The following is a 12884-nucleotide window of genomic DNA, read 5'->3' as shown; positions in this document are numbered from 1 at the left end:
GACGATGACGTTGAGCGGCACCTGTAGATGGAAGAGGGAAGGATGGTGCACAATATATATATATATATATATATATATATATATATATATATATATATATATATATATATATATATATATAAAAAATATATATATATATATATATATATATATATATATATATATATATATATATATATATATATATATATATATATATATATATACACTGATGAGCCAAAACATTATGACCAGCTGCCCAATATGCTGTTGGTTCTCCGTGTGTTGTCAAAACAGCACCGACCCGCCGAGGCATGGACTCTCCAAGACCCCTGAAGGTGTCCTGTGGTATCTGGCAGCAAAACATTAGCAGCAGATCCTTCAAGTCCTGTAAGTTGCGAGGTGTAGCCGCCATGGATCAGACTTGTCAGTCCAGCACATCCCACAGATATTCAATCGGATTGAGATCTGGACAATTTGGAGGCCAGGGCAACACCGTGAACACTTCATCGTTTTGCTCAAACCATTCCTGAACAATGTGTGCAGTGTGGCAGGGCGCATTATCCTGCTGAAAGAGGCCACTGCCATCAGGGAATACCATTGCCATGAAGGGGTGTACCTGGTCTGCAACGATGTTTAGGTCGGCGACACGTGTCAAATTGATGTCCACATGAATGGGAGGACCCAGGGTTTCCCAGCAGAACATTGCCCAGAGCATCACCTCCACCGGCTTGTTGTCTTCCCACAGTGCATTCTGGTTCTATCACTTACCCCAGGTAAACGGCACACACGTACATGGCCATCCACGTGATCTAAAAGAAAACGGGACTCATTGGATCAGGTGACCTTCTTCCACTGCTCCAAGGTCCAGTTCCGACACTCGCATGCCCATTGTAGGCACTTTCGACGGTGGACAGGGGTCATCATGGGCACTCTGACCGGTCTGCGGCTACGCAGCCCCATACGCAGCAGGGTGCGATGCACTGTAAATTGCGACACATTCCTCCCGTGACCACCACTAAAATTTTCTGTGACTTGTGCCACAGTAGACCTTCTGTCAGTTCAGACCAGATGGGATAGCCTTCATTGCCCTCGCGCATCGATGATCCTTGCCGGTTTCGGCCGCCGGTTTGTGGTTTGTCCCTCCTCGGACCACTGGCAGTAGGTACTCGCCACTGCTGACCTGGAGCACCACACAAGCCTTTCCATTTCAGAGATGCTCTGACCCAGTCGTATGGCCATAACAACTTGGCCCTTGTCAAAGTCGCTCAGGTCTTTACTCCTGCCCATTTCTCCTGCATAAAACACATCAACCTCAAGAACTGACTGTTCACTTGCTGCCTAATGCATCGCACCCCTTGACAGGTGCCATTGTAACAAGACAATCTATGTTATTCACTTCACCTGTGAGTGGTCATAATGTTTTGGCTCATCAGTGTATATACTGGGTGAGTCAAAAGTAGCGCCCGATTTCTGTTTTTTCGGCTGTCAGATTCTTTCTGGGAAGTCATGTTGTTAATAATTGTCTTGCATATTATTAATTTTCGTAATTTATTTATTTTTGATTTTGTTTTGCAGGTTATTGCTGCGAGTTTGGAAAGTTACTGAATTTGCACCAAATTGAACCATGAATTACCTTTCAAGGAATCAATGCATTGCGGCCGTGAAACATTACCACAAATGTAATGAACAACCAACGATGGCGGCACGCCGTTTGGCACAGGAATTCGATATGAACCCACCTCAGGGAAGAAACATACGATTGATTGTCGAGAAATTTGAAGCAACAGGGTTGGTAGCCACTGCAAAGAAGTCCGGTCGTCCGAAAACGGCAACGAATGGAGCTAAGGCTGAAGAAGCCATCTGAAGACTGGAACAAAGTCCTCAAAAGTCAACTCGCCGTTTATCTGCAGAGTTGGAAGTGAGCCAATAAAGTGTTATCCGTATCCTCCACCAGAAAAAATGGAAACCTTACATTCCACGCTTACTGCATGCCCTTCATGATGGAGATGACGACCACAGTCTTCAATTTTGCGAAGAGTTCTTAGCTAAACTTCACGAAGAGGACACAATGCTAGACAACATCTTGTGGTCAGATGAGGCATGTTTTAAGTTTCATGGCACAATTAACACACAATTGTGTCTACTGTTCTGCGAATAACCCAAGAGTGACAGTTGAGAAGGAGGTAAATTTACCTGGAGTGACAGTTTGGGCAGCCATATCTCCATTAGGGATAATTGGACCCTTTTTCTTTGCGTGATCTGTCACTGCAGAAATTTACCTGGATATGCTGCAAACCTTCTTTTGGCCCAGGGTACAAGATCAGGACTGTGATTTCCAGCATAATGGAGCTCCACCTCATTGTGGACGTTATGTTCGTCAGCGGCATATATATATATATATATATATATATATATATATATATATATATATATATATATATATATATATATATATATATATATATATATATACATATCTTTTTCTTTCGGCTGCTCCCGTTAGGGGTCGCCACAGCGGATCATCCGTATGATCCGCATAGTGATTTGGCACATGTTTTACGCCGGATGCCCTTCCTGACGCAACCCTGGTCGCCTCTTACGACACAGGGATATGGTACACCTATTTTAACCGGGGTATACACCGGCCCAGTACACTGGTACTCACTTCGCCGACCTCGGAAGGATGACAGGCTGAGTCAACCCCCTGGTGTATTAATTCAGTGGCCCAACGGGGCTTGAACTCAGGACCTTTTGGATCCCAAGCCGCTGCCCTAACCACTGCGCCAACACCAGGCTCATATATATATATATATATATATATATATATATATATATATATATATATATATATATATATATATATATATATATATATATATATATATATATATATATATATATATATATATATATATATATATATATATATATATATATATACCGGGCGTCGTGGCGTGCGCCTGTAATCCGGCTACTCGGAGGATCGCTTGAGGAAGGGAGCTCTCTGCCTGGCCGTGCTATGAGAGGGTGTAGGGCAGCCCGGAATCATGGCGAAACCCAATCCTTGTCCCTGTGTCGTAAGAGGTGACCAGGGTTGCGTCAGGAAGGGCATCCGGCGTAAAACCTGTGCCAAATCAGTATGCGGATCATAACGGATGATCCGCTGTGGCGACCCCTAATGGGAGCAGCCGAAAGACGAACAACATATATATATATATATATATATATATATATATATATATATATATATATATATATATATATATATATATATATATATATATATATACGCCCGGTCACACCTTGACGTTTTAGCCAACGTATGCCGATTTTTGAATTTTTTTTCTAAAACGCTGGCACACGTTGAATACGTTATGGGTAAGTTTTGATAACATTGAGAGCACGCTGAAAAACACTGCCATACGTCGTTGTACGTTGGCTTTAAACGTTGTACTTTTCGGTTGTCCTCAAATTTTTTCATGCTTGAAATTTCACGACGTATGCCGGCGTATGACTCACACGTTCCGCTACGCTGGCCACAAGTTGTATGCACGGTCTGCGATCGTTGACAGACGTCAACACATGCTACTTGTAAGTTAATCATAAGTTGAGACACGCCGAGGTAATGTTTAGCGTACCCGAAACTTATTTCTAACCAATGATTAACGTGTTGTTGGCACGTTGCGCGATCGTTGCCACACATCGACAGACGTTACTTTTAAGTTACTCATAGGCTGAAAGACGTCGGTATAATGGATCGTCCTTGCGTCAGCGTCCACGGCCACGGCCAGGACACTTATTTGCAGCATTCTTCAAACTTTTCTTCGGCATGACGAGGATGTTCACACTTCGATGTCTAGCTTGGCTATGATTCCAATTGTCCATCGGCAGCGTCTATTTAAAATAGTCGAGTTTGAGCGTTTTAACACGTTCAGAAGAAACGCTTCAAATTTCTAAACCCCAGCGTCAAAAAACAAAGGCGAGTGACAGCAATTTAAATCGTTCATTGTAAACAATGAAAATAGCTGAGTGGTGCCGTTTAAAAGTCGTTGAGTGTAAAAAAAATCGAATTGTTGAGCGCAAGCGTCGACTTTCAATAGTGGGGTTTGGATTTAACACGTTCAATAGAAACGATTAAAATTTACAAGCGCCAGCGTCAAAAAACAAAGGCGAGTGACAGCAATTTAAATCGTTCATTGTAAACAATGAAACTAGCTGAGTGGTACCGTTTAAAAGTCGTTGAGTGTAAAAAAAATCCAATTGTTGAGCGCAAGCGTCTACTTTCAATAGTGGAGATGCAGCCATTTAAATCGTTGAGTGGCAGCCTATGAACCTACCCGTGGACACGCGGACGCAAGGACGATCCATCATAACCCACACCCTCCCCCTCACACCCACCTACTACTGCCAACATGAACAAACTACTACTAATACTAATACTAATACTAATACTAATACTAATACTAATACTAATACTGATACTGATACTGATACTGTTACTGCTGACATGGACATCGACTTAAAAAGGAACTCGAAAACACTGTTGAGTTCCCCTTTTATGAACACCATTTTTATATACCAATTCCCAAAACCGCTGGGAACACGTCTTTATATGGCAGTTGTAAGCTAGAAACACGTGAATTTATTTTTTTTGTCGATCGGAAGACGTCATTGGAATACGTCTACATACGTCGATGTGTGTTGGGACTACGTAAAGAATTGGTTCAAAGCACGTCAAACATAAGTTAGAAATAAGTTTCGCGTAAAAAAGACATTACCGCGACGTGTTTCGACTTGTGAGTAGCTTATAAGTAGCCTTTGTGGACGTGTGTAAGCGTCAGCATATCGTGTGTAAAACTTATCCCCATCGCATGCGGAACGTGTGTCATACGCCGAGTACGTCGTAAAATTTTGAACATGTTTAAAATTTCTTGACGTACTCTACTTACTACGACGTATGATAGCGTACTTTAGCGTTCTACTCACGTATACCAAACTTACTCATACCGTATTTGACGTGCCCCCAACGTTTTAGACACATTTTTCTTAGGTCGGCATACGCTGGCAAGATCGACAAGGTGTGACCGCGATGTTGTCACTTCCATTTCTACGGCAGTTATGATTCGAATCGTTGTGCGTCAGCCTTTTAATAGGCTACGTCACGACATCGTCGGCGATGTGTGCAACGTGCTATGCCGAAGTTAGACTATCGTTGGGCATCGGTTGTGTAGGCCGACAACAGGTTCAGCATTCGTTGGTATAAGTTATCTATAACACAACGAAACGTTCTGTGTCCGTTACTAATATGTTATGCATACGACCAACTCGTTATGAATACGTCCGAATCTTAAAAAAAAACATCAAAAGTTCAACGTCAGCCAGCGTTTTACATACATTTTAATACGTTGCCATCGCTGGCTAAAACGTCAAGGTGTGACCGGGCCTTATATTTCTACGAAAAGCAAGGTCCATGAGATAAAGTGGTGAAGCCGTCCTGGAAGCGGTGAAGCCGTCCATCAGTCCATGAAGACAATATGCCTACGTATCATGTCTTGTTTGAACGTTAGTTGCAGACGACACAAACGTCTATAAATTACATACTATTGGAATGCTTCTTTCCCAATGAAGCTGTGACTTTTTTCTATTAATTACGTACGGTTTCACTGTCAGTTGCTGACTGAACGTACGTCTATTAATTACGTATGGTTTGATCGTCAGTTGCACCCTCACTTCACACACATACGTCTATTAATCACGTACTATTGGAATGTACCTTTCGACTCTTTGGTGTGCTGAGACCGCTTTGATCGTTGAAGACCCTTTAAAACCCCCAAGACCCTTAAGACCCCTAAAGACCCTGAAGAACCAAAATTCCCCAATGACCACGAAGACCCAAAAAGACCCTGGTGACCCCGAAGATCCAAATATTACTGGGGACCCAAAAGACCACGAAGACCCAAAAGACCCCAAGCATCCAAAAAACCCTGAGGACCCAAAAGATCCTTTAGACCCAAAAGACCCTTTCGACCCCCTCAGACCTTAACACCGTTTAGACCCCTTATACTCTTCAGACAGATTAGACAGGTTGGACCTTTGACCATTTTGACCACTTGGACCTTTTTACATTACAAATGAATTTCAAATAAATATACTATCACCAATATTACAAATAAATTTGAAGAAAATAGATGTTTGTATTATGACTGGAATAAATCGTGTCAACACAGAAAATCTGTGACCTCAATCTCTGCAATGAAATGTGGAGAAGTGAGTGTAACGAACCAATCCATGCTCGTTGCAAAATAAAGTGGGTAAGTAAACATCAGTTGAGACCTTCCTGCTTGCTTTGCTCATTGAAATGCAAAGAGGGACTTGTGAAAGCTAGATCATATCTGTCAGCAGTCTCGATTTAGGATTCTCTAAATTCACATGAAATTGAGTGGAAAGTGCACAACAAAGGAAGGAAAAGGTCATTCCGTGGGGGTGTGCTTTGTGAGAAGTAAAGTGTGCTACACCACTGGTCTAAAGTTTTATAACTACCCCATTTTTCAATTTTTACTGAAATTTAAGCAGTTCAAGTCCAGTGAATGACCTGAAATGGTACAAAACGAAGCGGTAAACTGCCAGAGGTTAAAAAAAAGAAATTTATGTTTCCAAAAACTGAAAAATAATGTAAATTTCAGAGTTGTTAAAAAAGGCCCATTTCAGGGAACAAGTAATGGGTTAGCAACTGCAGCTGTTCTGCAGCAATGGAAGTAAATTAAGCCTTGAAAGTTGATGCAAACAATTCCTACAGGTTTCCCAACTTTTGTTGATTAGTTACAAACCCTCTGTCTGTATAAAAGCAGTGTTGGAACAGACTGTTTTGCTTCACACTCTGAAGCATTATTTGGACAATATTGCACTGCAGGAAGTAGTATATTGCTATCATAATGGTGAGAAAAAGACAATCAACAAAGGAAGACAGACAGACCATTATCTATCTTCTATATACTACTAAAACTCTCATCTTGTATGTATGTATGTATGTATGTATGTATGTATGTATGTATGTATATACGTATGTATGTGTGTATGTACATTACCGTCAACAGTTTTAGAACACCTCCATTTTTACAGTTTTTACTAAAATTTAAGCAGTTCAAGTCCAGTGAATAATCTTAAATGGTACAAAGCTAAGCGGTAAACTGCTAGAGATTAAAAAAGAAGTTTAGGTTACCAAAAACTGCAAAATAATGTAAATTTCAGAGTTGTTAAAAAAGGCCCATTTCAGGGAACAAGTAATGGGTTAGCAACTGCAGCTGTTCTGCAGCAATGGAAGTAAATCAAGCCTTGAAAGTTGATGCTAACAATTCCTACAGGTGTCCCAACTTTTGTTTAATAGTTACAAGCCCTCTGTCTGTATAAAAGCAGTGTTGGAACAGACTGTGTTGCTACGCCCTCTGAAGCATTATTTGGACAACATTGCACTGCAAGTAGTAAGATATTGCCATCTTAATGGCGAGAAAAAGACAATTAAAAAGGGAAGACAGACAGACCATTATAACCCTTAAAAGTGTGGGTCTTTCCTTTTGAGAAATTGCAAAGAAGCCAAAGTGTCAGTTAGTACAGTTTTTTACACCATCAAAAGGCACTTGGAAACTGGAGGAAACTTTGACAGGAAGAGATCTGGCAGACCCAAAGCCACAACACAATCACAACAAAGACGAGTTTCTGAGAGTCAACAGCTTGCGTGATGGGCGGCTCACAGGACGGCAGCTTCAAGCACAGCTTAACACTGGTTGAAGTAAGGAAGTCTCAGTTTCAACTGTGAAGAGAAGACTTCAAGCTGCAGGGTTAACAGGTCAAGTGGCAGTAAGAAAGCCATTGCTAAGATGGCAAAATAAGAAAAAGAAGCTTGACTTGGCCATGAAGCACCGCCAGTGGACTACTGAAAACTGGAAGAAGGTCTTATGGACCGATGAATCAAAATTTGAAATCCTAGGTTCATCACACAGGGTTTTTGTACACCGTCGCGTAGGTGAAAGGATGGTTCCTCAGTGTGTGACACCAACTATCAAACATGGAGGAGGAAGCGTAATGATCTGGGGCTCTTTTGCTGGATCCAGAGTCGGCGACACGCACAGAGTGACTAGCACCCTGAACCAAAATGGCTACCACAGAATTTTTCAGCGCCATGCAATACCCTCTTGGTCTATACCTAGTTGGTCAACGGCTCATCCTACAGCAAGATAACGACCAAAAACATACCTCCAGGCTATGTCAGAACTACCTTCGAAGAAAAGAACAAGACGGTAGGCTTCAAATCATGGAATGGCCAGCACAGTCTCCAGACTTAAACCCCATCTAATCGAGCTGGTTTGGGATAAACTGGACAGAAGGGTGAAAGCAAAGCAAACTACAAGTGCAATACATTTGTGGGAACTTCTGCAACAGTGTTGGGAAGAACTTTCTGAACAATATTTGATTTCCATTGTGGAAAAAAATGCCACGAGTATGTTCGGCTGTTATACCTGCAAAAGGTGGCTACTTTAATGAGTCAAAAATTTAGATTAAAATTTGTTCAACAAAAAGATTCCATGATTTCTTTTTTTATCTGCAATTGTTTATTTGTTCTATGCTTTAATTTCAGCGTACATCGAAACATTAAACTGCTTAAATTTCAATAAAAACTGGAAAAATGGGGGTGTTCTAAAACTTTTGACCGGTGGTGTATGAATGTATGTTCCCGAAATACAGCCAAAACGGTACACGATAGCACAACACTTTTATGGCCACCTTACTCATCATTCTCCAGCAGTCTGCAGTATCAAGTTTCGTTAAAATCGGGCAACGAAAAAAATTATTAAAAAAATCAATTCCCGATTCAGTCAAGTACTCTTCGGGAGAATTTGATCAATGCAAAGAAACTCAGTGGTATAGTTTGCTGGAGCTATCTTCTTGGTTTTTTTTTTATTTGAAATGATGTTTTTTATCAACCGCTGTCACAACGGGAACCCAACGGGTTCACGGGTCATCTAGTAACCCTTAAAAGTGTCGGTCTTTCCTTTAGAGAAATTGCTAAGAAGCCAAGGTGTCAGTGAGTACAGTTTCTTACACCATCAAAAGACACTTGGAAACTGGAGGAAACTCTGACAGGAAGAGGTCTGGCAGACCCAAAGCCACAACACAATCAGAAGACAAGTTTCTGAGAGTCAACAGCTTGCGTGATAGGTGGCTCACAGGACAGCAGCTTCAAGCACAGCTCAACACTGGTCGAAGTAAGGAAGTCTCAGTTTCAACTGTGAAGAGAAGACTTCGAGCTGCAGGTTTGACAGGTCGAGTGGCAGTAAGGAAGCCATTTCTGAGATGGCAAAATAAGAAAAAGAGGCTTGCTTGGGTCATGAAGCACCGCCAGTGGACTACTGAAAACTGGAAGAAGGTCTTATGGACCGATGAATCAACATTTGAAATCTTCGGTTCACGACGCAGGGTTTCTGTACGCCGTCGAGTAGGCGAAAGGATGGTTCCTCAGTGTGTGACACCAACTGTCAAACATGGAGGAGGAAGCGTTATGATCTGGGGCTCTTTTGCTGGATCCAGTCACCGACTTGCACAGAGTGACTGGCACCCTGAACCAAAAGGGTGACCACAGCATTTTGCAGTGCCATGCAATACCCTCTGGTCTATGCCTAGTTGTTCAGGGGTTCATCTTACAGCAAGATAACGACACAAAACATACCCCCAGACTATGTCAAAACTACCTTAGAAGAAAAGAACAAGACGGTAGGCTTCAAATCATTGAATGCCCAGCACAGTCTCCAGACTTAAACCCCATCGAGCTGGTTTGGGATGAACTGGGCAGAAGGGTGAAAGCAAAGCAACCTACAAGTGGAACACATTTGTGGGAACTTCTGCAACAGTGTTGGGAAGAACTTTCCGAACAATATTTGATTTCCATTGTGGAAAGAATGCCACGAGTATGTTCGGTTGTTATATCTGCAAAAGGTGGCTACTTAGATGAGTCAAAAATTTTGATTAAATTTTGTTCAACAAAAAGATTCCATGATTTTTTTTATCTGCAATTGTTTATTTGTTCTATGCTTTAATTTCAGAGTACACTGAAACATTAAACTGCTTAAATTTCAGTAAATACTGGAAAAATCGGGGTGTTCTAAAACTTTTGACCGGTAGTGTATGTAAAAGACAAAAATAATCACTCAGCTCATTCTCGAGTTAGCATGCTCACACATACATTGCTTGGTATTGCTCGGTAAAAATGACATGCAAAGTCAGCACAAAATATAATAATATTATATATTAATCTGAGTGGGGCAAAATAATTAATCTGAGCGCGTGGGGTGTTTTGGTACCCAAGATAAAATATTCCTGTTACTCTCTGCAGCAAGATGGCATATTCAAACATCATACATACTTTTGACCGGCTCATATGGGCAAACACATGAACAAAACATGAAACAGTTTGGTTGCATTGCAGCCTGATCGTCCAATCGCCAGAATTTCAGTACGCCTGTAAACTCGCTCTATGTTTTAGCTCCTAACGGACATTCTATCACGTATTTATGAGCGGAATATCCAACTATCATGACTAAACGATGTTTTGTGGTAGATTTTTATTGATGATATCAAAACTCCAGGACATAAATCAAGTGAATGTGCTGAAAAACGACCTTTAGTTTGAGTTTGCCATTAAAGGGTTAAAAACTCAAAATCGAATCTTACAAACATTTGAATCGGCTTCAGCATACCAAAATATCTCTAGTGAGAATGAGTGCCCACTATTAACATGAAAAGCTTCCATTGTTCATTTTTTTTTCCAAATTTGACCCTGTTTAAAAATAGAAAATAGATTAAAAGTTCACTTAATATCAATCAGCAAGGAAGGATAAGGACTGTTCCAACACCAACCCAATCTTGAAATACCAAGTGAACATAGTTTTGCCATACTTTAGATATAATAATAATACCATTCCCTTGGTGCCATAAAGGCACACAGGGCTGCCAAGGCAGTTTCATTGGCAAGGAGTACAGTCCTGGACGGGTTGCCACTCCGATGCGGGTTACCCCGAATGGTTATTACCCCAGTACACTAGTACTCATATCACAGACCTCAGAAGGATGACAAGCTGAGTCAACCCACCTGGTGTTAATTCAACGGTTAAAAAAACCCATAGACATGGGCTTAAACTCAAGATCCTAAGGTCCCAGTCAGCCACCTTAACCAATAAACCAACATTATGCATACTTTCAATAATTCAATATACCTATATCTAATAATATATAAAGCTCTTTCTAACCACTGACTGACTGACTGATATTAAAGATCGGTACCTTCTGGGTGACGGAGAAAGCTGCAATTTTGCGTGCCAATGGACATCGAAGCCGGTACACAAGGACAAATCACAAAACTATCGGAAAGCATCCGTAAATGAAAATATAAATAAATGAAGGGAGAAAAAAAAATGAAAAATCAAATGCGGGAGAGGGACCCAAGACAATAGGGATTCACAGTTTCTATGCTTACACAATGTACCACCACACCCCGCTAGTACAGTATAACTAACAAGTGAACATACAGTAGATTAACCATATTTTCAATATACATACAGTATAACTTTAATACCAAATGAACATAGTTTAACCAGAATGTCGATATACAGTACAACTTGACAGTCAGACTCCAGTCTAAGATTTTTGTCCTGTGAAACGAAACTTTTTATTTTCAAATAAAATGCATAATCTGTACAAAAATGTAGATTAAAAACAAATGTTGATACTCACTGCAGCTTTATACTCATCTGCCATGATAGATTTCGCAGCAGTTTCTGTCAGACACAAATCATCTGCTTTTAAATACAAGGGTTTTCCCAGGTGGTGATAATCTCTGACCATGGAGCCTGGCTATTTTTGTGCCACTCATTACCAAGGTGAACACTCTTCCTACTAGACACCATTACCAAGGAAATGAATGACTAGATGTCACCACCAAGGTGTCTAGTCATTCATTTCCTACAGCGCTTCTATATAGATTTTTATTTTGATGTACCATACTCTTTACAGACCAGCAGTGCTTCCGAAATCGTTTTTGGCAAGGGTTGTTCTGGGTGGTTTGCCATCGACTTCCCAGCATTTTTGTCTGTGCTATATCCTTATAAATGCTGAGCATCAAGCAAGAAGCAGCAGGTACCATTTTAAAAAGTCTTTGGTATGACTCAGCCAGGGTTTGAATAACTGACGACTACCTCTAAAAATACGTCAGTTTAAAAAAACTAACTCTAAAAATACTTTTGTTCAAAGAATTGCCTTTAAAAATATATTAGTTCCAAAAAACTACCTCTTAAAATACTTTCATTCAAAAAACTACCTTTAAAAATACTTTAGTTCAAAAATGTAGCTCTTAAAATACTTTTGTTCAAAAAATTGCCTTTAAAAATATCTTAGTTCCAAAAAACTACCTCTTAAAATACTTTAGTTCAAAAAACTACCTCTAAAAATACTTTTGTTCAAAAAATTGCCTTTAAAAATATCTTAGTTCCAAAAAACTACCTCTTAAAATTTTTTTGTTCAAAAAATTGCCTTTAAAAATATCTTACTTCCAAAAAACTACCTCATAAAATACTTTAGTTCAAAAAACTACCTCTAAAAATACTTTTATTCAAAAAATTGCCGATAAAAATATCTTACTTCCAAAAAACTACCTCTTAAAATACTTTAGTAGTTTAATGTTTTAAGCATCCTTTGCCTGTGATAAATAATTTGTGCAAAGGTTATCTGTGAATCTCACTTGTGAAGCCGCCAAGTATTTGTCATTCACTTGTCCATTTCTAAATAAGTCTCCACGTTATACACCTGTTAAGGGCTTAGGGATGGAGTGGAAAACATGAAAAAGCTTTTCGAGAGCC

At 40.2% G+C, this 12884-nt stretch overlaps 1 protein-coding gene across 1 annotated transcript in view; it reads right to left on the bottom strand.

Moving 5' to 3' along the window:
* The window catches only part of LOC147020666 (troponin C, slow skeletal and cardiac muscles-like), a 37604-nt gene extending 25714 nt beyond the window's left edge, over positions 1 to 11890 (bottom strand). Inside the window, exon 1 of the mRNA XM_085896198.1 lies at positions 11764 to 11890. Coding sequence (XP_085752324.1) covers positions 11764 to 11874 — 111 coding nt within the window. The 5' untranslated portion in view covers positions 11875 to 11890. The remainder of the gene's footprint in view (positions 1 to 11763) is intronic.
* Between the last annotated feature and the right edge of the window lie 994 nt (positions 11891 to 12884).

This window comes from Eptatretus burgeri, chromosome 9 (assembly GCF_056783735.1).
Source record: "Eptatretus burgeri isolate ZD-2024b chromosome 9, Ebu_testis_v1, whole genome shotgun sequence".
Lineage (NCBI taxonomy): Eukaryota > Metazoa > Chordata > Myxini > Myxiniformes > Myxinidae > Eptatretus > Eptatretus burgeri.
Note: the sequence above shows the minus strand (reverse complement) of the source record. Positions and strands in the feature narration are given on the sequence as shown.